The sequence below is a fragment of the Cajanus cajan genome, chromosome 5 (assembly GCF_000230855.2).
Source record: "Cajanus cajan strain Asha chromosome 5, NIPB_CcT2T_4, whole genome shotgun sequence".
NCBI classification, from domain to species: domain Eukaryota; kingdom Viridiplantae; phylum Streptophyta; class Magnoliopsida; order Fabales; family Fabaceae; genus Cajanus; species Cajanus cajan.
In genome coordinates this window covers 18,043,066-18,070,428 of record NC_138521.1, presented here as the reverse complement: position 1 = coordinate 18,070,428, position 27,363 = coordinate 18,043,066, and the positions used below count along the sequence as shown (strand labels likewise).

The 27,363-nt window shown below is 33.3% G+C and overlaps 1 protein-coding gene across 1 annotated transcript; it reads left to right on the top strand.

Moving 5' to 3' along the window:
- The first annotated feature begins 21,462 nt into the window (after nucleotides 1-21,462).
- Nucleotides 21,463-22,629, top strand: LOC109810816 (defensin Ec-AMP-D2). The gene is made up of 2 exons (XM_020374383.3): nucleotides 21,463-21,602; nucleotides 22,146-22,629. The coding sequence occupies exons 1-2, from the start codon at nucleotides 21,539-21,541 to the stop codon at nucleotides 22,316-22,318; spliced, it is 237 nt and encodes a 78-aa protein (XP_020229972.1). The 5' UTR covers nucleotides 21,463-21,538; the 3' UTR covers nucleotides 22,319-22,629.
- Nucleotides 22,630-27,363: the final 4,734 nt, after the last annotated feature.

Below are 27,363 nucleotides of genomic sequence, written 5' to 3'. Positions count from 1 at the left end.
GTTTTATACAAATAATATGTAACAAGATATATTTTTCACACAACACAACACTAACAAGATTAATAGGATGAATATATATTAGATTATTAATTTAAATTTTAACTAATGTGTTAAGTTAAAAGACGATCATTAGATTCCTTATTTATTGTAAGTTTCAACGATAACAAACACTATATCTTTCAACAAGAAAACGCTTTCAAAAAGTCATTGTTTCAGATTATGTAAGACAAAGTAGCGTCTACAAGACGAAACAAATCAGATGAAGTATACAATTGTGTGTCATGTTCTTAACGATTATATTTATTGTGATTAACATGTTTGAATTTTCAAATGAATGCTTTACACCTTAATAAATCGAAAGTCGTTATCTTGAAACTCACTCTGTTAAAGGTGTATAAAGGCATGTAGAGCATGAAAATAAAGGACAAAGATCCCAGATCTCACAAAAAAGGTGCAATAAAAGCATTGCATCCTTGTTGAACACTAACTTTGCTTCTTACTATTCCCACTTTGTTGCTCTGCTATGATAAGTAGTTTGATCTATCAAAGATAAAAATATGTTTTGGTGAAAGGCATTTATTACAGCATTTAATGCACCAATAGATACTTCATTTCTCTCTAAATCAGACAAAAGAGTAAGACAAAATAGTTCTATGAATCAGACTTAAGAAGCTACAACAGTGATCTCCTTCGAAGTTACTATATAAGAAGCTCTAGAACTCAACAGAAAGAGAAATGATAGACAACACATACAACATAGGAGAGAACCAAACACATAGAAAATCTTCTTCAAATGATCTCTTGCATTTAAACTTTTGTTGTAATCAGGTCTAAAGGAGACGAAAACAACAACCTTGTAATACCTTTATAACCATTGTTATAGGGTAAAGCATGAAGAGGCTTGTGTGTAAAAGAATACTTTGTGTTGAGCGTGGAGAGGCTTATTTGTAAAAGTAATACTTGGGTAGTGGCATAAAGAGGCCAATCAAAGAACATTTGTGTTGAGCCAAAAGTGGCTTGGTGAAAGAATACTTGTAAATTTTTTGAAAGTTAGTGGAACTCAATATGGTTGAATTGAGAATTGGACGTAGCCTTAGTGGTTGAGGTGACTCAGTATAAAAATTTATTGTGTTCATTGATTACTCTTGCTAATGCTTTGTCTGTCACATATACTACTCTATTGACTTGCAAACATGCGAGTTTTTAATATACACTATTCAACCCCCCTTTTAGTGTCTATCTTTTCTCCATAATTTGGTATTAGAGCTCAACCTTTAACGAGATTGAGCATCGAACCGTGCTAAAGGAAAAAGATCTAGATAGAAACTAGTGAAGGTCAATATCTACTAGAAGGAGCTTTTCTTACAAGGCCCCCAACCTTTAATGAAGAAGATTACCCATACTGGAAGGATCGAATATAAATGTTCATTAAGTCCAACCAGTATCCCCTATGGAGGATTATAACACAAGGTGATTTTGTTACCACTAAGCCTAAGGATCAATATACTCAGGAAGATTACAACATCCTACAAAAAAAAACCAAGGCGCACTATCTCATCGCATGCTTGTTGTCCTAAACCAAGTACAACAAGTTTTGTAGCTATTCTACAGCCAAAGAAATATGGGATGCCATCAGCATAACTCATGAAGGCATTGAAGACGTGAGGCCCAAAAGAGAAACTACTTTTTAGAGGCATTATGAGTTGTTCTCCGTGAAGGAGAACAAAACCATTGATGAGATGTTTGGACACTTCTAAAAAATTCTCAATGGGTTAAAATTCCTGGGAATTGAGTTTTCAAAGGTTGAGAATAATCTAAAGATCTTGGACAACCTACCTAAGATTTGGAGCTCAAAGCCATAATAATCACTGAAGCTCGAGACTTAAAGATCTCGATGCGTGATGAAATTCTTGGAGGTCTTTGAGTTCATGAAGTTCACCTCAACAATAAGGAACAAAGCAAAGTAAACAATATTGTTGCTCTGAAAAGCTGTGAACCCAGCAAGAAGAAGGAACGTGACAAAGCTCTCAAAGTTGAGTCTGAGATAGAAAGCTCAAATGAGAGCTCTAAGAAGTCTACAGACAATGGGATCTCCTTCATGTCTAAAAAGTTCAAGGACATGCTGAAAAAGAAGGAAAGGTTGAGGATCTTCAACAAAAAAAAAATCAAAGATCCAAGACGTTGAGGTTTTTATAGAACAAGGATGTTTGTTATGAGTGTAGAAAGCCTGTACACATGAAGGCAAACTATCCCTCCCTCAAAATAAGATTGTCTAGCAAGAAAAAGACCAAGAGGAGTCTAATGGTTGCACAAGAGGACTTTGACAGTAGTAGTAGCAGCTCAAACGACGAGAAGGAAAAACATTTATCTGTTGGAAAAAATTAAGACAAATGTTAAGGTAAATTCTCAATCTAGCTCTTGTTCATCTGACTTTGACTCTAATGAAGAGGAAATGTCTTATGATAGCTTACTTGCTAACTCTCACATGATTTCTCTTGAGTATAAGAAACTTTAAAAAAAAAAACAAAAACTTTTTAAAAAAGAAAATCTTAAACTTAAGAAAAATCTATTGGAGTCTGAGGCATAAGTTAGGGGTCTCAAAGACAAGATCACCAATTATGTACCTCTTGAGATCTCAACATCAGAGGCTAAAAATACTTAATTCAGGAAGGACTTAACCAAGTTTGTAGAAGGATCTTCAAAGTTGAATGTGTTGCTAAGACATAGAAGACTTCCATCAGAAAAAAAAAATGGTCTTGGTTTTGATATCAGTCCTAAGACATTTCAAAAGAAGCCTAAGTTTGCCTTCCATGCTAGTGGAAAAGGAGTAAAACCTCCAGGAAGACAAAAGGGACATACTAAAGTAAATGGGACTAACATAAAAGGACCCAGGAAAATCTAGGTACCAAAATCTCAAATTATTCCTATTGTAGATCTCCTTGGTGGGAAAAAGGAAGAATTCAAGTTGGTACCTGGACAGTGGTTGCTCATGACACATGATGGGAGAAAGGTCTATGTTCCTGGACCTCTAACCATATGAAGGATTTGTATCCTTCGGAAGCGACAAAGGAAAAATAAAAAGGTATAGGTAAGTAGGTAATGAATTTGTACCTACTGTACATAATGTGTGTAATGCATCAGTGCCCACTATACATAATATTTTATATGTTAAAGGTATAAAATATAACCTACTTAGCATAAGTCAATTTTGTGACAATGGTTATACTATAGTCTTCGACAAAGACTCATGCATAGTCAAGTAAGATGATGGGTCTGTGTTTTTTGCAACTTAGAGGAAGAACAATCTTTTTGAGATTGATTTTATTAGTTTGAGTAAATAGAATGTAACATGTCTAGTGTCCAAAGAAGATGAAAGACAGATTTGGCATAAAAAAACTCAGGCATGTACATATGAAACATATTTCTAAAATTAGCAAGAAATGCTTGGAAAGGGGATTGCCTAAGATATCTTGGAAAACCCATTTTCTATGTGATGTGTATCAGAAAGGGAAACAAGTTAAATCTTCTTTTAAATCTAAAAAGGATTTTTCCACTTATAGACCACTTGCATATGGATATGTTTGGTCCAACTAGGACACTGAGTCTAGGAGGCAAAAAGTATGGATTCATCATTGTAGATGACTATTCTAGATATAATGGGTATTCTTCTTAGGTCATGAACACAAGTTATTTAGCATCTTTGAAATATTCTATAGGCGTGCTCAAAATGAAAAAGGTTTTTGCATATTTGCTATTAGAAGTGACCATGGAACAAAATTTCAAAATTCTTATTTCAAAACTTTTAGTGAAAACCAAGGTATCTTCCACAACTTCTCTTCACCGAGAACTCCTCAACAAAATAGGATAGTTGAAAGGAAGAACAGAACCCTGTAGAAGATAGCTAAAACTCTCTTTTGCAAAAATAATTTGCCAAAACATTTTTGGGCAAAGATTGAACAATGTGTCTTACATTCAAAACAAAATATTAATAAGACTCATGCTAAACCTCACTCCTTATGAATTATGGAGAGGAAGAAAACCCAACATCTCATACTATCATCCCTCTGAATGTGAGTGTTTCATTTTGAACACTAATAATTAACTTGGAAAGTTTGACTCTAAAGTGGACAAGGGGATCTTTCTTGGATACTCTAAAACTTCAAAGGCATATAGGGTCTTTAACTCTAGAACCTCTATAGTGGAAGAGTCAATCCATGTGAAGTTTAATGATGATCAAAAGACTAACAGGAAACTATTAGATCTAGATGATGATTTTACAGATTTATAGATTAAAGATCATTAGATGATAGAGACAGACGTTGTGACTCAGACATTGGAACCTCCAAAAAGCCAAATGAATCAGTCAGACAAAGTTTTACGACCTTAAAAGAATTGGAAATTTTTGCATCATCATCTAGAAGATCAAATCTTGGCTGATCAGGCTGATGGAGTAAAAACTCATTCTACTCTTTGGGACTTTGTCTCATGTGCACTAGTTTTCAAGATCAAGCCTAAGTGCATAGATAAAGCATTGATAAACAATGATTGGATCATTGCCATGGAGGATGAACTCCATCAGTTCAAAAGAAATAATGTCTGGACCTTAGCTAGATCATCAGAATGTCATAGGAACTCGATGGATTTTCAAAAAAAAAATTGACAAAGAAGGTAAAGTGGTATGAAATAAAGCTAGATTAGTAACCCAAGGTTACAATCAACAAGAAATTATCAAATTTACTAAAACTTTTACTCCTGTTTCCAAACTCAAAGCAATACGAATTATGTTAGCTTTTGCAGCTCACAGAAACATAAAACTTTTTCAAATGGGTGTAAAGAAGGCATTTTTAAATGGTTTTATTGAAGAAGAAATTTATGTTAAACAACCACCTGGTTTTGAACATCTAGAACTCAAAGACCAAGTGTTTAAACTACAAAAAGCTCTTTATGGACTAAAACCAGCTTCTAGATCTTGGCATGATAGACTAAGGAATTTTCTACTTAGCAACGGTTTTGTGAGAAGCAAGGTTAACACTACCTTGTTCCAAAAAAAAGTCTAGAACAAATTTTATAGTAGTGCAGATTTATGTAGATGATATTATTTTTTGTGCTACTAATGAATTTCTATGTGAGGATTTTTCTAAGTTGATGCAGATGGAGTTCGAAATGAGCATGATGGGGAACTTAAGTTTTTCTTGGGACTTTAGATCAAATAGGCAGATGAAGGCATCTACATTCATCAAAAGAAAATACATTAAGGAAATTTTGAAGAAGTTTAAAATGGATGATTGTAAGCCTATGCCTACTTTCATGCATCCGTTTGAAGGTTTGTCAAAAGATGAATCAGGTAAACCTATGGATCAAATGATCTATAAAGGAATGATAGGGTCTTTACTCTACCTCAACAAGTAGATGAGACATTATGTTTAATGTTTGTTTGTGCGTTAGATTCCAGTTTGATCCTAAGGATTTTCACTTGAAAGTTGTTAAACACATTTTCGGATATCATGCAAGTTTTACTAACTTTAGTTTGTTTTACAAGAAAAATCATGATTTCATGTTAGCATGTTTTTGTGATGTTGATTATGCAGGAGATAAAATAGAAAGAAAAAGCACAAGTGGAGGATGTCATTTCTTGGGAGACTATGTCATCTCTTGGGAAAGCAAGAAGCAAAACTCCATTGTGCTATCTACAACTGAAGTTGAATATATCTCCGTAATTGGATATTGCTCACAACTTTTATGGGTCAAATATAAACTTGAAGACTACTCAAGTTTTGAATCATTTATCCCAATATTCTATGACAACACCAATGTCATCAACTTGTCTAAAAACCCCATACAACATTCCAAAGCTAAGCATATTGAAATAAGATATCATTTCATTTGTGATTATGTCCAAAAAGTAGTTTCTGACATAAGATTCATCGATATTGATCACCAATGGGTTGATATCTTTACAAAGGCTTTAGCTGAGGAAAATTTTGTCTTTATTAGAGACCATTTATGCTTAAAACAACTGTTAGATTAAAATTCACATCTGTTGCATCTATCATGCATCATCTGTAAATCTCATCTTTCATATGACCTTGCTTCTTTTATGTATTCTGATATAGAAATCATAATAAATCAAATGTGCACTAAGGTTTCGTCTAAATGTTTTAGGTGCAATTAATGCTCATAAATGCAAAACATCATTAATGAACGATCATCGAGAAAGAAAATGTTGGAATAGAAATTGAGGAAATATGTTTAACACTACCTACCTAAAAGAAATCATCTTTTTTCCCCAGCCTATAAATAGATACCTCAAAATCACTTTCCCTCCATTTTGAAAAATTTCCCTTGTTCATCTTCTTTGACCTATAAACTTTCTTTACAACCTTTACCCAAACATCTTATCCTCACAAAATGGCAAGCAAAATAGGACCCTTAAGATGCAAGGTACCAATGTAGGAGTACCCTCTAGATGTCTTCCTTCCCGGGAAGATAGTAGCCATCGTTGACCTCTAAGTCAACAGTTACCCGATCTAGCATTTTTTGGACCTTGCTGGATGGATGAAGTACGTGCTTTTGAAGGCAGACTAGTTCCATGCACCGTACGCTTACTTCTGGGCGTTACCAGTATAGGAGACAAACATCATCGTTAGACGCATCTATAGTGGTTAGGATCTCTCCTTTGATCATTGCATTTGTCACCAAACTAATAGAGGATCCAGAGAAATATGATGAGGACTGGCACCAACAACAGTGGACACTCTGCTATACTAGAATAGGCCTCACCCAACCTTGCGAGGAAACTTGAAGAAATTCCTCCGATAAGCGAACTTGAAGCCAGTCGGTCGGGTGCTCCACAACCTCCTTTTCAACATCTTCCTTCCTTGCACTAGATCACGGGACCATGTCATAGACGTTAACAGGTTTTTCCTATACAAGATTTTAGGTAGAGATAAGATTAATTTGCCTGACCTCATCTATCTCTACTAGAAGACTTGTCTGGCTTAGGGGAACCACGACCGGATAAAGAGAGCCTTGATTTCATAAGCCATGCTCTTCACCAAAATCCTAGCACATCATGGAAAGGATTTAATTGGCTACGAGAAAGGCCTAGATGGTGGTGAGGTCAATACCACCACTGTGACACCCTTACTACCCCAACACATATATTGTAATAATGTAAATAGACTAAGGAAATAAATTTTTCAACGTCGGTAAAAGGGTTCACATAAAAACCTTCATAAATATTCTTCAATATCCAAGATAATTGAAAAATAGAAAAAAAATTAGAAAATGAAACATAAGAGTTTACAAATTGTTTTTAAAATAATAAGTACAACTCCAAATCTATATAAAAATCCATGTCCTAGAAATCCTCTACCCCAATGTCACAATATCAGAGCATACCCACAATTCAAACGTTGGCATTCTAGATGCCATCATAACCGGATCTTCCTCACCTAAAACATCCACAATTCACACAAATCTTACAATTAACACTATGTCAAGGCCACGCCACAACTGACATAAGTGATACGGGTTAATTGTCTCACTCATCTCACACCATGCCAGGGGCACGCCCTCCCTGTAACATCACTTACCTAGGGACCGTCTCATCCCTGGTCATTAGTGTGAGGAACCACAATCACATCACAATTCACACAAATCTTACAATTAACCCTATGCCAAGGCCACGCCACATCTGACATAAGTGATACGTGTTAATTGCCTCACTCATCCCACACCATGCCAGGGGCACGCCCTCCTTTTAGCATCACTTACCCAAGGACCGTCTCATCCTTGTTCATTAGTGTGAGGAACCACAATCATATCACAGCAACATCTCATTTCATGTCAACATACTCACATCATGTTATCAATTCAATATTAAAACAGTAGATATAATGTATATATTTGTATGAAGGCAGCACACCACATTCCATGTCTAGATCATCAATTTTATCAAATAATGTAACAATAATATTAATAATATAAAAACCAGATTGAATCATCAATTTAGTAGAATCTTAACTCAAATAATAAAACCCTCAATTTTTCCAAAAAGCTAACTCAGTGGAACTTTTCTACAATTTCGTTCACTCTCTCAGATCATCATTCTTACAAATTAAATATATATTTCTAATCCTCAATACATGTAAAATCTAATGGGATTATCAATTCCTCAAATAGAAATAATTATAAAATTACTCATAATCTTAAGGGACTCTTCCTTGGTCTCCTTCTCTGAGTGCCCCTCGGTCTTCAAAGAGTGTAGAAGGAAAAGAAGAGAATGTAGAAGAAAGAAGTCAGAACTAAAAGAAGTCAGAACTGAAAAGTGTGATTTTTTGGGAGTGCCAGAGCGGTCTACTTATAGGCATCAGCCGTTCTTGATTCTTCGTCATGCGTAAAATTTCACATCCAGAACGGCCCGTTCTAAAACTAGAACGGCCCGTTCTGGGGTTACATTTTAACCCATAACAGCCATGTTTGGAACGGCCCGTTCCCAACTAGGGTTATAGGCCTTTTTGGTGGTTTGGAACGTCCCGTTCCAGTTTGGGAACGTCCCGTTCCCATCTAAAATTTGTTGACAATTTTTGTATTTTGGAACGACCCGTATCAGTTTGGGAATGACCCGTTCTAGGCTACTAAATCACCCTCGTTTTAGTAGTTTGGAACGGCCCGTTCCAATCTGGGAACGGCCCGTTCTAGGCTACTACATAACCCTTATTGGGCTTTAGACTTTCGCACAATCCGTGAAAATCGGGTTGTTACAATTCTCCCCTCCTTTTAGAAATTTCGTCGCCAAAATTTACCTGAAAATAAAAATGGGTAGGCTCCTCGCATCTTGCTTGCTAAATCGTAAGTCATAGTCTCTCCAGTCCCCTTTCGGATACTCTACTAGTAGGAAAATTCATATAACCTCACTACCTCACTGATGTACATCGCTATCAATCTCTCTAAAGAATATCTAATATCAATAAGTGTAAGGTGAGTCATCTTGGTGAGTTTATCCACTATAACCCAAAAAGAATAAAATTTCTTAAGCATCTTTAGGCAAAACTACAACTAAGTTCATAGATACAGAGTCTCACTTCCAAAATGGGACGTCCAAGGGCTGCAAAATTCCTAAAAACTTCTAGCATACTAAACACGAGTACACAAATCACTCTACTCCTCTCTTCACCTTAGGCCACTACGCTTCCGCTGCACCACTCTGATACATCTTAATAGCTCCTAAATAAATGTTAAGAGTACTCTTACGTCCTTCCTCTAAGATCATCTTCCTTAATTTGGGATTACTAGGCACATAGATTCTATCCTTGAACCCCAAAACACCATCAACTTCTACTCGTAAGGCTATCTATATCTCTACCAATCCTCTCTACTTGGTTCACTAAGAAAGGATCTAACTACTGGGCTTCTCAAATCTCATCCATTAATCTATTAGTCTTTTCCAACATACTCAACCCAATGCTCTTAAGGGTGAGCTCACACATCACGCTTAAGTTTCTAACATCCTCAATTAAACCCAACCCTTAAATCATCAAAGATGATAGGTGAATGGTCATCCTAATCAAGACATCTGCCACAATATTAGTTTTACTTCTATGACTCTCTCCAAAAATCAAGTGTTTAAGCATAAGTTCACTAGTTACACATACTCGGTCTCAAAGTCTTACCACTCCATCTATACTTAAGGCAACTCTTATCCATTACCATGTCCTATAGCCTCATATCTTGTCACCAAAATGAATCAACTAATTATGCTTCTCCAATTTCTTTCAATGATCCACTTGTTACTCGAGTCATACCTAGTTTCACATTACTAAGAGTAATCTCACAAGTCAAGCTTAAATCCTTAGACCGAGCCAAAAGGTTCAACTCTTTAATCATAAAGGAAGATAAATGTAGAGGTTTCCTACTTAAAACATCGACCACCACATTGGCTTTGCCCAAATAACAAATAAGATCAAAATCTTATTCTTTAAGAAATTCCAACTATCTCCTTTGTCTCATATTCAACTCCCTTGGTCAAAAGATATTTAAAGCTCTTATGATCATTAAATACCTCAAGCTTAGAATCATATAGGTAGTGTCTCCAAATCTTCGTATAAATATTACAACCGCTAACTTAAAGTCATGGTTAAGGTATTTCCTCTCAAGTCCAACTTAGAAGCATCACAAAAGACTTACCAAAATCCGGTAATATTAACATTGACACATTAGTCAATCCTTCCTTAAAAGTTTGGAAACTACTCGCACACGTATTATCCCACACAAAGACAACACTTTTCCTCATTAATCTGGTCAAAGGTAATGCTATCTTAGAAATTTCCTCAATCACCTCCCATAATAATAAGCTAATCTAAGAAAACTCTTAACCTCACTAATTGAATTAAGTATCTCCCACTTAAGCACAACTTCTATCATAGGTAGATCTATGTTATACCTATGCTAAAAATTACAGGGCCTAGAAAACTCACTTCATATAATCGAAAATCATACTTATATAACTTAGCGTAAAACTATCTTGGATATATCTTCATCCTCACCTCCAATATGATGATATCACATCCTAAGGTCGATCTCACTAAACACACAAACATTCAATAATTGATCCCTAAGGTCATCTATCCTCGTATCAATATATACGCATATCAAATCATATTAGAATACCTACTTTAAACATTCAATATATACCATCCCTAAGCATGTATGAATCAATTACCGTTTACACCATATAACATGTACATGAACCAACCTTACCACATAACATCATACCATCTTAAACAACCTCTCTATGACAACACCTCAGAACATCATATCCAAATCAGTTTTTATCCTTGCTTTGCCTAACAACTAAAAAACATCATGACAGCATACACCTCCCTTCAACAATTGTCAAAGCAAATGACACACAGAGAGTTATACTCATCCCAATGATCTCAAACCTATCTCAAAGAAAGCTAAGAGAATAATGTACAACTCTTATGAAGACATGAGATTCTAAAAAGATCATCTTCTTAGCTAAAAATTCAAAAACCACAACAGCTATATTCAGCGCTTACAACTAGACCTTTGATCACCAAAGCAGCTATAATTGAAGTTCTAGACCTCCATTTTACCTGATTCCAGATCCATTGGGAAGATAACGTCCAAGGCTACAACTTTTATGAAGACCACAAAATTTAATTCTGTCAATATAACACTTGTACTGGCATAACAAAACTACAGTGCAACATCTCCTACACGAGACAACAATAGTGTATCAACATCTAAGGCCACAAAAATACCTCAACCCTTCCAAACTCACTCCTTTCACTTCAAACTCATATCCAAGCTTCCTACTACAACCCTAAACCAAAATCACTCACATATTCAGCACAAAAGACTTAGAAACCGAAATAAAATTCACATGCAACCTAAACCATAAAAAGTCAACATGCAAGCATCAAACTCCAGGAATCATCAACACTTTAATCTCTCCTTAAGAATACCAAAACTCCAATTCTCAACATACAACCTCCTTGGATTCAATCGCTACAACTATAGATTTCAAAAACTCCACGAATCGTAAACTCTTAATACACTCGACAAATCAATGTCTCAACCACATCCAAGGTTCTAATAGTTCTAGTTGGTTAGCACAAGGCTTCATCCACTACTACTAGCACATATGCTTGCAACACAAGCGATATCACTCATCCACTACTTCTTACGTAAGCAAGAAGTATCAAAATAAATAAGCAATCATGAATAACATCAACTAAGCTATATCATGTATTTCAGCCAAATTCTAAGAAAACAATACACAAGTAAGCAAAACACTAACAACACAAGGGAAACATCATCATCATCATCATCAAAGCAAAGCATCATCAAAGTACACAACAAACAAAACACTTTCAAAGTACACAACAGAATCATGATAAGTACATAACTCACGGCTGATTGGATCGACCTGGATCTGATAACAATAAATGTGACACCCTTACTACCCCAACACATATATTGTAATAATGTAAATAGAATAAGGAAATAAATTTTTCAACGTCGGTAAAAGGGTTCACATAAAAACCTTCATAAATATTCTTCAATATCCAAGATAATTGAAAAATAGAAAAAAAATAGAAAATGAAACATAAGAGTTTACAAATTATTTTTAAAATAATAAGTACAACTCCAAATCCATATAAAAATCCATGTCCTACAAATTCTCTGCCCCAATGTCACAATATCAGAACATACCCACAATTCAACCGTTGGCATTCTAGATGTCACTCATAGCCGAACCTTCCTCACCTAAAACATCCATAATTCACACAAATCTTACAATTAACACTATGTTAAGGCCACGCCACAACTGACATAAGTGATACGGGTTAATTTCCTCACTCATCCCACACCATGCCAGGGGCACGCCCTCCCTGTAGCACCACTTATCCAAGGGCCGTCTTATCCCTGGTCATTAGTGTCAGGAACCATAATCACATCACAATTCACACAAATTTTACAATTAATCCTATGCTAAGGTCACACCACATCTGACATAAGTGATACGTGTTAATTGCCTCACTCATCCCACACCATGCCAGGGGCTCGCCCTCCCTGTAGCATCACTTACCCAGGTGTCGTCTCATCCCTGGTCATTAGTATGAGGAACCACAATCATATCACATCAACATCTCATTTCATGTTAAGATACTCACATCATGTTATCAATTCAATATTAAAAAAGTAGATATAATGTATATATTTGTACGAAGGCAGCACACCACATTCCATGTCTAGATCATCAATTTTATCAAATAATGTAACAATAATATTAATAATATAAAACCAAATTGAATTATCAATTTAGTAGAATCTTAACTCAAATAATAAAACCCTCAATTTTTCCAAAAACCTAACTCACTAGCACTTTTCTACAATTTTGTTTTCTCTCCCAAATCATCATTCTTACAAACTAAATATATATTTCTAATCCTCAATACATGTAAAATCTAATGTGATCATCAATTCTTCAAACAAAAATAATTATAAAATTACTCATAATCTTAAGGGACTCTTCCTCTACCCAATTCCCTCATGTAACTCTGCATACAAATAATCCCTTTTTCCCTCGTACCTTGATAAGTAGTAGCTGAAACTAAAACAGAGATCTCCTTGGTCTTCTCCTCTGAGTACACCTTGATCTTCAAAGAGTGTAGAAGGAAAAGAAGAGAATGTAGAAGAAAGAAGTCAGAATTGAAAGAAGTCAGGACTGAAAAGTGTGATTTTTTGGGAGTGCTAGAGCGGTCTATTTATAGGCATCAGGAGTGGCCAAAATGACCCGTTTCAAATTTGAAACAGCCCGTTCTGGATTCTTCGTCATGCGCAAAATTTTACATCCAGAACGACCCGTTCTAAAACCAGAACGACCCGTTCTGGGGTTACATTTTAACCCATAACGGCCATGTTTGGAACGGCCCGTTCCCAACTAGGGTTATAGGCCATTTTGATTGTTTGGAACACCCCGTTCCAGTTTGGGAACGCCTCGTTACCATCTAAAATTTGTTGACAATTTTCGTATTTTGGAACGACCTGTTCCAGTTTGGGAATGACCCGTTCTGAGCTACTAAATCACCCTCGTTTTAGTAGTTTGGAACGGTCTGTTCTCGGCTACTACATAACCCTTATTGGGCTTTGGGCCTTCGCACAATCCGTGAAAATCGGGCTGTTACAACCACTCTTAAGCGAATGAGAATCGCTTATCTCTTTGCTTAAAGTATGAAGAAAGGATTATAGCTTTGATAGCTTGTGTTTTGATTACTCATTTTTATATTGCTTGCTTAAAAATATGTAGCCTTGATTTTCCTTTTATAGCCATTAAAATATGAGTTAATCACCTATACACTTTCAGTGTAAAAATTTTTTACACTGGCAACCAATTATATCTTTTAATTGTGTCATGTCACTGTAAACACATTTACTCTTAACAGTGACATGGCACAATTAAAAGATATAATTGGTTGCTAGTGTAAAAAAACTTTACACTGGCAGTGTATAGGTGATTAACTCTTAAAATATAACTATTGTTTGTAGCTTAGTTTTTAAGTAATACTAACCTCAATTGTACTTTCCTTTTCTAGTGTTGTCAGTTTTTCCTTCAAATATTGTTACCTTCTAAGCAAATACTTTAGTACTAGCCATCTAAGAAGAAGAATTTTAACTAAAACCTTTTAATGGATGGTTTAAAGAATTTTTAAATAATGTGAGTGAAAAATTAAGAACTAACATTTTAAAAGGTAAAAAGATGTATCATCTATGTGGAAAATTTGCATATCTTAATGAGAGAATAAGTGAATTTTTTTAAATATATTCTTTTTTATTATTTATTTAAATAACCTAGGCTCCCTTTTATTTATCTAAATAACCTACTTCTCGGACTCAAGTGAGAAATCGATTACTTGATAACCAATTTCTCAATGGCATTTTGAAAAAAAAATTCAAAAGTCTATAGTAACCGATTTCTCATGGTCCATTTTTTGTTTTTGCATTTTTTTGTTTTTGATTTTAAAATTTTTTAATGTGTTTTAATTTTCAGAATTTGTAAATGATTTTTATAATTAAATTATATATTTTTATTTTGAAATAATTAATATTATAATTATATATAAGACTTAAAAATTATGTATGATATTTTAAATTTGTTAAAAATAAAGATAATTTTAAAACTTATTTATTTTATTAAAAGAGAAATTTATTTAAAAATAGAGATAATTTAATTTAAAATTCACAAATAAAAAATAAAGAATACTATTTTTTTAATAATGAAATTATATTTTTAAAATATAGAAAATTTAATTTAGTTTTTATTTTTCTTTAATACGATACATAGGAAATTAAATAATACTTTAACTTAGATGAACAATTTTAAAATATTTATCCCAACAAAATAGGAGATCGAATAAATAATAATATCAATACAATCACAATCAACCAAATTACATAATAGCAAGCTAGTTTAATGATGTCTATGCCCACCAGTTCCACACCTTGGAGGTTGTCGGTTCCTTGTTGAGTTTCAACAACCAATGCGTGGTTGTTGTGGTTTAACTTGCTTCTCATCATGTTCTATATGAATAGTATCCGTGGCTGGATTCGACGAAGCACTTCCACCGACCTTAAAGTGATAAGAAAAAAATGAATGAAAATTCATGCTTTGTATATAATCATATGCACTTTGTGGTGTGTGTACGTCGACACCAAAAAGATTTCTCATGAAGTCCCTTCACTACTAGAAAATTGTCATTTTCCTGCGAATTTTTCTACAAAAAAATATTCGCAGAAATCTTTTGCAAACTTTCTTGCAATAATAATTTCGCAAAAAAATTTTACGACTTTATTTGCGAAAAATAATTTACAGATATTTCTTACAAATTTTTTTTACAAAAAATAATTTACAAGAAATTTTTGCTACAATTTTAATGATCATAGAATTTTTTTCTATGGTAAAAATTTGCAGAAAATATTGTAAGAATTTTATTTTGTTTCTAGCTTATTTTCTTGCAGAAATAAATTTACAAGTAATGTTTACTAAATGGTAGAAAAATTTTGCAGGTAACTTTTCCTGCGGACTGCGGATTTTCTTGCCAATTTTAATCCGCAAAAGAAATAAAAAAAATAAATTTATAAGTTTAATATTTAAAAAAAAAACTTCAAGTCCCACATCGATTTAAAATAAAATAATTCAAGAGTATATAAGTTGGGGCAACACTTACCTTACAAGTTAATTTGTATGGTTGAGTGTTAGACTTATAATCTATAATCTTGAAATTTAAAAGATTATGTATCACATGTTAGAGGCATGGAAACAAATGCTTCGAATGAATTCATTGTGAGCATTTCAAAGTTGAAGAATTATTGATAGAATTTATAGTAATTTCTTTAATTTTTTTTTATAAAAAATATTCCTACAGAATTTCTTGCAAAAAAATTCGCAGGAAACTTTCCAGCGAATTTTTTTTGCAAGAAATTTCGTAGGAAAATTTCATACTAGAAAAGTGTCATTTTTCTGCGAATTTTCCTGCAAAAAAATATTCACGAAAATCTTTTGCGAATTTTCCTGCAAAAAAATATTCGTAGAATTTTTTTACGAATTTATTTGCGAAAAATAATTTACAGATATTTCCTACAAATTTTGCTACAATTTTAATAATCATAGAAATTTTTTTCCATGGTAAAAATGTGCAGAAAATATTATAAGAATTTTATTTTGTTTCTTGCAGATTTTTTTGCAAAAATAAATTCGCAAGTAATGTTTACTAAATGGTAGAAAAATTTTGCAGGTATCTTTTCCTACGAACTGCAGATTTTCTTGCAAATTTTAATCCGCAGGAAAAATAAAAATATATTTAAATTTATAAGTTTAATATTTAAAAAAAACTTCAAGTCCCACATCGATTGAAAATAAAACAATTAAAGAGTATATAAGTTGGGGCAACACTTACTTTACAAGTTGATTTGTGTGGTTGAGTGTTAGGCTTATAATCTACAATCTTAGAATTTAAAAGGTTATGTATCACATGTTGGAGGCATGGAAACAAATGCTTCGAATGAATTCATTGTGAGCATTTGAAAGTTGAAGAATTATTGATAGAATTTATAGTAATTTCTTTAATTTTTTTTCATAAAAAATATTCCTGCAGAATTTCTTGCAAAAAAATTCGCAGAAAACTTTCCTGCAAATTTTCTTGTGATTTTTTTTGCAGGAAACTTTCCTGTAAATTTTTTTTTGCAAGAAACTTTCCTGCGATTTTTTTTGCAAGAAATTTCGCAGGAAAATTTCCTGCAAATTTTAAAATTCGCAAAAATATATTATCTACGAAGGTATTACATGTAGATAAAATTTCGCAGAAAAATTTGTAGCAACAACGTTTTCTGCGAATTTTTATGAAAAATTTGCAAGAAAAGTTGAATGTAATAAGAGAAATTCTGGTAGTGTTTCTTGCAAATTTTAAAATTCGCAAAAATATATTATCCACAAAGGTATTACGTGCAGATAAAATTTTGCAAAAAAAAATTGTAGGAACAACGTTTCTTGCGAATTTTTCATAAAAATTTGTAGGAAAAGTCTCATGTAATAAGAGAAATTCTAGTAGAGCTTGTGGGAGTTGTTGTTGATGGTGAGGTGTACATGAATTGTTCATGGTGCATATGAAATGGTGGATTCATTGAAAAAGATTGGGGATGTTGTTCCATACTATAAGGTGGGTGGTTATCTCCAGCCACTGGGGTTTGTGATGATGTTGGAAAATATTGTTGAAATCTTATAGTTGTTGGGAGTTGTGTACTAGAAGTGGATGCACCAGATGAAGAATATTGGCTACAAAGAAATAATTTTGAATTAGCACGAAATCATTGCAAATACTCAGGAGTGTGTTGGAGAGGCCCTTAAAGTGGTTGCCCAAAAACAACATGTTTGCGTTTTTCTTTCCTAATAGAAATTCATTCTGCATGTTGTTCAGCCCAATTGGTGTCGCTATGTCCTCTCATATCTATTTCGTGCATTTTATCAAGATTATGGGCTTCATTAGGGATTGGTTGCCACAAGCCAAATTGCAATTAGACTCTATCACTTTGATGCCAGACTACAACTACAAATGAAGTTAAAGCAATACAAGAAGTCCAAATTCTGGAATCCTTGTAACCACGTGTTTGCAATGAAGACTCAAATCCCCTATATGACATCCACAAAAACTGAAAAAAGAAAAAGGTTTAGGGTATAAATTAATTGAATAAAAGAGAGTATGTTTGAGAGAAGTTGACATCGTATTATTACCTCATTATGATTCATGTTGTCATATCTTAATTTGTAGCCAAGTAAGTCTCCATGGGGCATGCCTGTAAATCTTAGCCCTCTTCCTAACCATCTAAAAATTTGTACATTGATAAAATTTTAGTTAGAATATAGTTGTTCGATGTATTAAAGTGGTATATAAGTTAATTCATACCTCAATGCAAGCGGATATGTAATATCTTGTTGGACTCTTGGTTGGATGAAGGGCATGTGATACCAAGCCCAAGATTGCAGAAGCAAAGAACATCCACCCATTTTCTTTGATGATGGATAAATCACCCCTCACATTTCTCTGTACAAAATTGTCAAACAAGTAGAACCCCAACTATATCGTCATAGACGTTCCAAGTCAGCCAACAGTGGTAAATACATTACGTGAAGTCTATTTCCTGACTTGTCTAGCATAATTACACCACCAATCAACCCTAAGATATATACCCTACAATGTTGGTGCAATTTTTGTTCAGTGGGTTCATCTGGTAGTGCAATTGTATGGTCTCTTAACCATTTTAGTTTTATGGTTGAGCCAATTAGAGCTTCCCCTTTTGGTGGTACGAAGCCTAACAACTCATAACACAATTCTTCCCAGTCAAAGAAATTTGGTACAGTGACTGCTTTGTCGTCATTCCTCAAACCTAGTTGTAGTGCCACATCTTCCAAAGTGATCGTGCACTCACCAACTAGGAGGTGAAAAGTATGTGTCTCAGGTCTCCACCTCTCCACCAAAGATGTTATCAAACAATCATCGATTTTATAATGTCTGATTTTGGCAACCTCACCAAAGCTAGCAACCTCCAACAAATGTTCAATTCTTGGGACAATTGTAGGCATGGAATGATAGTAAGATTGAATTACTTGACCACTTTTTGTCTGCGAATATGGTAGAATTGAAATGTTATTAATGAATAACATTACTTGTAAACATTATGCAATATATATTAACTTACCATAAGATGAGTTTCATTTGACCTATGGAGGTGGTTTCCACAACATAGTTGAAGATGAAGAAGACATTCTTAAAGAACAATAGCAACAAAATTGAAGAATGCAATAGCTAAATAGAATTGATCTTTTGTTGTGAGTTTAAGGTTAGAACATATGTAGTGTATATATAGTGCAAAGCATTTGAGACAATTAATATTATTGTAATGAATTAGTTTGTTTCACTACAACAAAAAGTTAATGCTTTATGCAGAGTGCCATTGTCTTTGTCCCAAAGCGTCAAGAATCCAAAGACTTTGTCCCAAAGCATTAGAAATTTAATGCTTTACACAGTGTGTCATTGCCTTGGTCCTAGAGCATCAAGAATCCAATGACTTTGTGCAGAGTGTCATTAATTTCTTTGTCCTAGAGCGTCAGAAATTGAATGCTTTACACAGGGTGTCATTGCCTTGGTCCCAAAGCGTCATGAATCCAATGACTTTGTGTAGAGTGTCATCAATTGTTTTTCTCTAGAGCGTCAGAAATTTAATGTTTTACGCAGGGTGTCATTGCCTTGGTCCTAGAGTGTCAGGAATCAAATGACTTTATGTTTGTCCACATTAGCTTGCAAGCATGTTGCTTTAGTTCTATATAATGTTCTGTAACAAAGGCTAAAATGCATCAGATTGAAACATCCAATCAATGGAGTCATTAACTGTTCCAACATGGACAAATTGTCTTGATTGAGTATGGAGATACGTTTGTTAACAACATGGTTAGAACCCTACTAGTACGCAACAAGATGACTTATGAGCAACTTAAGCAGGTTATTAATAATAAGTTAATTTTCTTCATTACAAAGTTGTCATAGACATTCACTACCGATACCCAATTTCATGTATCGGTGGTGTATATAAATATATAACATGTCGTTTTAGGGATGATGAAGATGTGGAGTGTATATTTTCATTGTTCATAGAACTGCATGACCTAACAAGTCTCGAATTATATGTTACGACAACATATATTGGATTATTGCATGGGATGGAAGCAATTCAAAGATACCTTGACCAAACAATGATGTTGACACCTAATATTATATGGTTTAGGATTTATGTTATTCATTTACTTTCTATCCATTTTCAAAACACCTATGACTCACCATATCTAAATGACGATCATTTATCATATGCATCCTTTACCAACCTCCTTACATTCAGTTGATTTTGTTGTGCGTCTTTCAAAAATATCATGTTCTATAATTTTAATTTGTCTTTTCATTTCAATGATTTTGTATTTTTTTTACCATTTGAAATATTTAATAAAATAATATTATTATTTATTTAATAATAAATTTAATTATCTATAATTATTAATACAAAATCAATATATTAAATAAATTATACATATTTACAAATATAAAAAATTAATTGTTAAATTACATTATTTAATTTTCTATATTTTATAAGTTTAATTTAAATAATAAAATCAATTTAAAAAAATTTAAATATAAGTATAATATTGAATTATGAAATTTAAAAGTAAGTATAATATTAATTTCATTATTAAATATTATTCTTTAAAAAATATAATTTAAATATTAAATATATTTTTCATATTCTGAAAATTAAAATAAATTAAAATTATTTTTAATTTTTTAAAAACTGAAGAAAAAAAATTAGGGCATGAGAAATTAATTACTGAATAACCGATTTCTCAATAAAATTTAAAAAAAAAAAATTTAAAATCTTATTGAGAAATCAATTAACCTATAATCAATTTTTCACAAAATAAGTTATTTGAGTAAATAAAAATGGATCTAGATTATTTAAATAAATAAAAAAGAATATATTTAAAAAAAGTTGAATAAGTGAAGAAATAAAGCAGTTAAAATATATTAACACATTCACAAACGAAGTGATGAATCTTTGCTATATAAAGCGGTCATGTAAAAAAATTCAAACATCTTAAGGAATGCAATGCATAGAAAACTTTCACACTTTAAAGTTATTTAGTTAGGTTCATTTAATTGAATTCCTAATATAATATTTAAATGACATAAATGCATAATGTTATCTGTCAAAAGAAATAAATGTATAATGTAATATTTATATGGTTTGTGATATTAAAAATGACATCATTACTTAATTACCTAATATAACAAAGAAAATTAAAGTAAAATAAATAATAAAAATTTAGTTAAAGCTCCAACTTCAGTATTTCGTACATCTTACGGGACCTACCTTAAAAGCCTGCCAGCCCACGTGATATGGCAGAAAAGAAAGAAAATGAGTGTACGTGTATTGATGAGTCCTAAATTGTTAAAAAAAAAAAACGTGAAGTAGCAAATTTGGACACAAAAAAGCTGAAGACCGACACCGTGTTTTGTTCAAAAGATAATCTAAAAGCATCAAAGGTAACAACGTTGCAAGCACTTGTCAATAATTCATTGAAACGAGTAGTCACCTTTTTCTGGACCATTCGTTTTTGTCTAAAGCATCATGATTGATGATATAAACATTGAAAAAGAGATATTCTTTTTTTTATATTAAAAGTTATTAAAATTATTATCATAACCTTAATGCAAACGATGTGCTAATGCAAGGTAAAAAAGATGGATTTGTTAACTGATTTTATTTATTTTATTAATTAATTAATTAATATTGCCTCATTCTTATCATGCTTATTTTATTGCTCTATTTAAGACAAACCAGCTCCATTTCCATTTTGCTACCAACCGCAGCTTGTTCAGTCTTTCTTGAAGCTTTGTTACTCCCATTCATGGCTCGCTCTGTGCCTTTGGTTTCAACCATTTTTGTCTTGCTACTGCTTCTGGTGGCCACTGGTAGGCCTTTTCTTCACGCTTTATTTTCAATACCAACATTTTTTGGTTTCTGATCTTAGTTAAAAAGCTCTTATAGCTACTCTTCTAGCACACCTTTAACAAGATCTTAGTTCATCATTTTCTATGGAGTAATATGACATATTTCTACCTTAAAAAAAAGACAAAAGATCTTAGTTCATACACACTTATGTGTAATATATTTATTTATCTTGATCTAGGTTATAGCGTGGTTTCCTTTGTACCACCAAAGTGTTATTTATATTTATACTTATAACGTTTAGATTGACTACATATATAATATAAACATTTCAAAATTGTATAATCTTGTTGTTAATTAAGACACTTTTACGATATAGTAATTTACAAGTTTAAATATGATGAAGCCTTTGAAAGAGTTAAGGTGGGTAACTTGGATCATGTTAATTTATGTTAAAACTTGGTTAGATAATTTCTCTTCTTTTATTTTTTTTTTCTTCTCATTCAAGTGATTGTTTGAAAGGTTTTTGGTGCATACATGAACATGGTACATGTGTTGTTTTGCAGAGATGGGGCCAACAATGATGGCAGAAGCAAGAACCTGTGAGTCTCAGAGCCACCGTTTCAAGGGACCATGTGTGAGTGACACCAACTGTGGTTCCGTTTGTCGAACGGAACGTTTCACTGGAGGACATTGCCGTGGCTTCCGTCGCAGATGCTTCTGCACCAAACACTGTTAAAAGAATTATGAGTGCTTTGGGAATATTTTCAATGGAAGATGATGGATCTATCATCTTTCTACTCGTGTTGTCAACCACCTTGTGTTTGTGAATAAGGTTACCCATTATGTGGGTCTCTTTGCTTGTCCCTTATTTTATGTAGTTTGTTCGTTTTATGATTCGAGGGAGTGTGTGAATGTGAAGCAATGTAATCTGTGTTCTTAATTTAGTACTGTGTTAGTAACTTTTATTTCTGTCATATTTTTGTTTGTTTGATTGTTTGGGAAATAATATTTATTGGAAGAAATAGTATATGTATTTGATGGCATGCATATCAAGATTCTACAATGATATTGGGAAGAAAAGATCATCAAGAAAAATCAACGTTAATATATGCACTATGATACTGTGCAAATACTTTATATAGAAACCTCTTAATTTTCTTTTATTTCTTTTCTTGTCATATTATATCAAATTATATTATGTATTAAATTTTTACGTCTTATTTAACCTAGATTGGATCTGAAATCGATTTTTACTGTTTATGTGAAAATTTAGAATTTGGAGTATGTTATAAATGATAAAAATTTAATTTTTATATTAATTCTTTCGAGTAATGATTTCTATATATTTTAATATTTAAAATAATACTTGCTATTTTTTATTATCCACTCTTTCTTATTACATCAATTTTATGTTATTTAAATACATTTCTTTTTCTTTTATCTCTTTCATGTTTCAGTCAAATCAATTTTTCTTTCTCTTTCACTCTTTCGGTACGTTTTGCTGTGCAGAAACAACAAAGAAATTGAGTGAGAGCAAATCGGTAAGAAAAAGAAAAAAAGTAGGATTGTTTGGTTTTAAGAAAATAAATAATATAAAAATACAAAGTTGTGAGAATATGCACAGAAAACCAGTGACGGCTTTTAGTTAATTCTTCCTTTGGAATCCAAGGCTACACTTTTGTTTCTTTCTTATAGCAGAAGGTGAAATAGTGAGAAAAATAATCAGAAAAAAAGGACATAAAAAGAATATTGATTGAAGTAATCTTTTAGTGAGTTTTTCAATTGTTTAGATTGACAGAAATAATATAGTGGTTTATTTCCATATATTTGATTATATGAAATAATAGAGAAAAAGAAATGAAAAATATTTTAAAAATACCATGTTACGTATATAATTAAATTCAATTTTATATCAAATGAAACTTTAAATTATAATTTAATGATAATGTTAAGTCAAAAACGATTATGAATTTTTTGAATTTAGAGTTTTAATATTAAAAAAAATTTATAAAAAACAAATGTCCTAAAAATATCTTTAAGAAAAATTGAAAGATCATTTTAGAACTCACAAATTTATTTAAAGAAAATATGATCATATTTTTTCGCCAACACTAAGAATAAAGATCTCTAAAATCATAGAGAAAAATAGATAAAATCATTGTTGTTACACTGTGTTGATATTACCTCTACAAGTTCTATTTCACATGATAAGTAATTTTTTCGATCACATAAAAGATACCATTTGGTGAAATATAATTAATGCTCGCATTAAAATGGTTATCTGTCATCACAAGAAAAGACGATGAAGATAGATAAAATAAAATTGTGAGTTGTACTTAAAGTGTTACAATGGTCATCTTCTATAAACTATGAAGATTCAAAGCTTGAGAAAGATATACATATATAAAAAAGGTTCATTGTTAAAAGAATATTTAGATAGTTATTTAAAATGACAAGTTAAAGAATACTTAAAATTGAGTCAAAAATGATATGTTGAAAGAATATTTGTATCTTTGTTTAAAAATAGTAGAACTCAATCTTATTAGATTGAGAACTTGATGTAGTCTTGGTAGTTGAGACGAACCGATAGAAAAATACTCATTTCCATGTAATTGTTCTTTGTACTCAGTCTAACAAGAATTATTACTTCATTACAAAAATCATGAAATTTTTTTATATATACTATTTACCTTCTTTATAGTATTTATCTTTTTTCCACAAATAAGATAAGATATTAAATATTTAATTATTTTATATATTTAATTATGTTTAATTAAAATGTCTTAAAATAACTTTAAAGTTAGTTTTTTAACAAAATTATTTTAATATGTACCATATCCTGCTCAACACTTTGTCCATTTTAAAGAAAAAAATAAATGAAAAACAGAAATATGCATTATGAGGATCTAGCATTTTTCATATGTATATCAAAGTTAAAACGAGATGGTGTAACAAAAATAATATTGTACAAAAATAACCAAAGGATAAGGGGAGACAATAATGTATCATGCACAACTGTCGGCAAGTTGATTTTCATTCAAAATAGCATGGGACTCCCATTTTTATTACTTTTCTTCATCAACAAAGCAAATATTAATCGTTTCCTTAAGGCTTTGTTTGGTTTAGAAAAAAAAAAAAAAACCCCGGTAAGAACAGGGCCAAAGTCCATCACGTTGATATAATATATTTTTAATTTAAATATATTAATTTATACGCTTTCAATAATTTAAAATTAGTTATTCTATTATATTATTTTGTCAATTTATTTTGAGAGCTTAAATTTAAAATATAATAAAAAATTTATTAAAATTTATAACTATAATATAATATGAATATTCTTTTAAAAAAATAATAAAAAAGAGAATCATGCGGCTCAAACATTAATTAAAACTATGGAATAATTATCCGTGATATTTGTTCTAACACTCAGCCTAATTATAGGTTTATAGAATAATTATTTAGTAAAAAAATTAAGAAATTGGGGATAAGAAGTTAAGAACAAGCAGAAAAAAGTTTGAAAGATTTTTGTCATGTCTGTAACTAATCCACCAAAGCCACTTTCTCTGTTACATTGTCCCGGATTACGTCATCCTTTCGCTTCCATGTCTACCAACTGGCTTAGAATGAGATTGAGACGGATCATGTATTTTTGGCTTATTCATTTAACTGTATGAGGTGCACTTCTAATTTAAGAGGACCTCCAATGAGGTGCTTGTTGCTTAAGAATAAGTAATGGTCATTATAAGAAAATTTTACTGGAGTGATCTTACGTAATAACTTAATTTCTTAAATATTTTTTTTCTGTTGTTTGTAGAAGGAACAGTGCTTAGTACCGAGAAATTTGAAAAAGAGAAGTTTGATTGGTTGATTTGTGTACCTACAACGAGGATACACCAATGATCTTCTTGTAGTCTGAAGGCCGAACGAGTGCTCCGATCCGATGTGAATAGAGGGGTTGGTACCTGCAAAAGGCACTCCAACGCTCAAGTCAGGACACGCACAGATATCTAGGATAATTAATGAACAGTGATGTTACCTTTTGACCTGAGCTATTTATACTGACATTTATGGGCCCTGGACCCCATGGGCCCTGCAACGTATTTACCGTATCAGGTAATACACCTTAATCATCTGATTAACCCCTAATCATGGGTTAAGAGCAATGAGTGATGATAGTTCGGTCCTGGTGGCCGATTGCCGTTCGGCCACCAAGTACTGCCATTCGGCGGCCGACCAGAGGTGGCCGAACGCCCCTACCCGTACACTGCCCCTCAGCCTTGAAGGAAGGTGAGGCTTTCTTCAAGGGTAAAACGAGGACGGTTGCCAGGGTAAAGTGAACGGTTGCGTAATTGTAACCGTTAGATCTCGGAGATCGAACGGTTACATCTTCTCTTAAAACATGAATTTTCCCGCCTCTATTTGAGCTTATAAATAGGTTGAGTGGTAGGGCCATTCGCACGTATTGCTCTCATCCGAATTGTGGTAGCCGAAGGTTTGAGAAGCCGATCCGAAGAACGATTGTGGTTTTGAGAAGAAATTGGTAAGTTTTTATCGTCATGTCTAATACTTCATCGAGCTCTTCGGCCAGCAGCTCTCGGTCGTCTGCGTCTGAGGGGTCTTCGTCCAACGCCTCGAGTCGTTCTAGCACGGTTCGGTCCCCTACTGATGCAGAAAGGCCGGATGAAAGTGCTTCTTCATCAGGAGAGACTTCTACTAGTGGGAGTGAAGAGGTCCAACAAAAGACAAAGCGTGTATCGAATCGGCAGCGGTACGGTCCATCCGAAGTGCCAGGTTATGAGTGGGTAAACGGGGAGGTAACCTCCTATTACTCGCGTTACCGAGACACGGGCATGATTACCAACTTGTTGGATTACACCAATTGCTTGAATTTTGGCGCTGCCGAGGAACCCTATCCGATTGGGGTTCGGTCATGCCGGAATAATGCCTTTCCGAACCCGGATACGGTTTGTCTTGATCAAAGTGGTGCGAAGATGGAATCGTTTTATATGTACGACTGCCTCATTCGGGATCTCAAAGTCAAGCTGCCGTTTGATGAATTTACTATGGGGGTGTTGAGGGTGCTGAATGTTGCCCCTACCCAATTGCACCCGAACAGCTGGGCGCAATTGCAAGGTTTCAAACATTTATGTAAGTGTGTCAACATTAAGCCTTCTCCGCTCCTCTTTCTATATTTCTACTCGTCCTGGCCTTCTATACTGGCGAAGTGGCATTCCTTAAGCCGAATAGGCGATCGACTACTATTGGATAGCTTCACTTCGTCGTACAAAAATTTCAAGGCTGGATTTTTCCGAGTGACCATCAGGCCTAATGGACGACGCTTTTTCTTTGACAAGGACGAGAAGCCCTTGTTTCCTCTGTACTGGACTCGAGCCCCTCGGCCGTACGACGTAGTGCCGAAGAAAATGCTGACGACCGAAGAGCGGGAGGACTTGAAGTTGTTACTTCGTCTTCCTCGGCGCTTGCCGACCAGGTCTTTAATTAACTTGGTTGAGTCTTCGCGTTGGTGGAATGACCTGATAAGTATGCTATTTGTCCTACTACACTCGTAAACTTAATTCCTATTGATTTTTACTCAACCCTTTTTGCAGGAATCATGGTTACCAGTGGTGCCGATAAGCTGGACATACGCCACCTACTTGCTGCTCGGGTGAAGCAAGTTCGGCAATCTGGGGGGGTAGGCACGTCGGCTGCTGCACGCACCCCTCGACCCAATGATGATGATTGAGCTCCCCCTTCTCCTGAACGTAAGAAAAAGAAGAC

Bases quoted from the DNA above. Each gene is read 5' to 3' on its own strand.
- LOC109810816 (XM_020374383.3), top strand. From the start codon at position 21,539: ATGGCTCGCTCTGTGCCTTTGGTTTCAACCATTTTTGTCTTGCTACTG. The intron at 21,603-22,145 runs GTAGGCCTTTTC...GTTGTTTTGCAG, and splicing joins ACTGCTTCTGGTGGCCACTG to AGATGGGGCCAACAATGATG.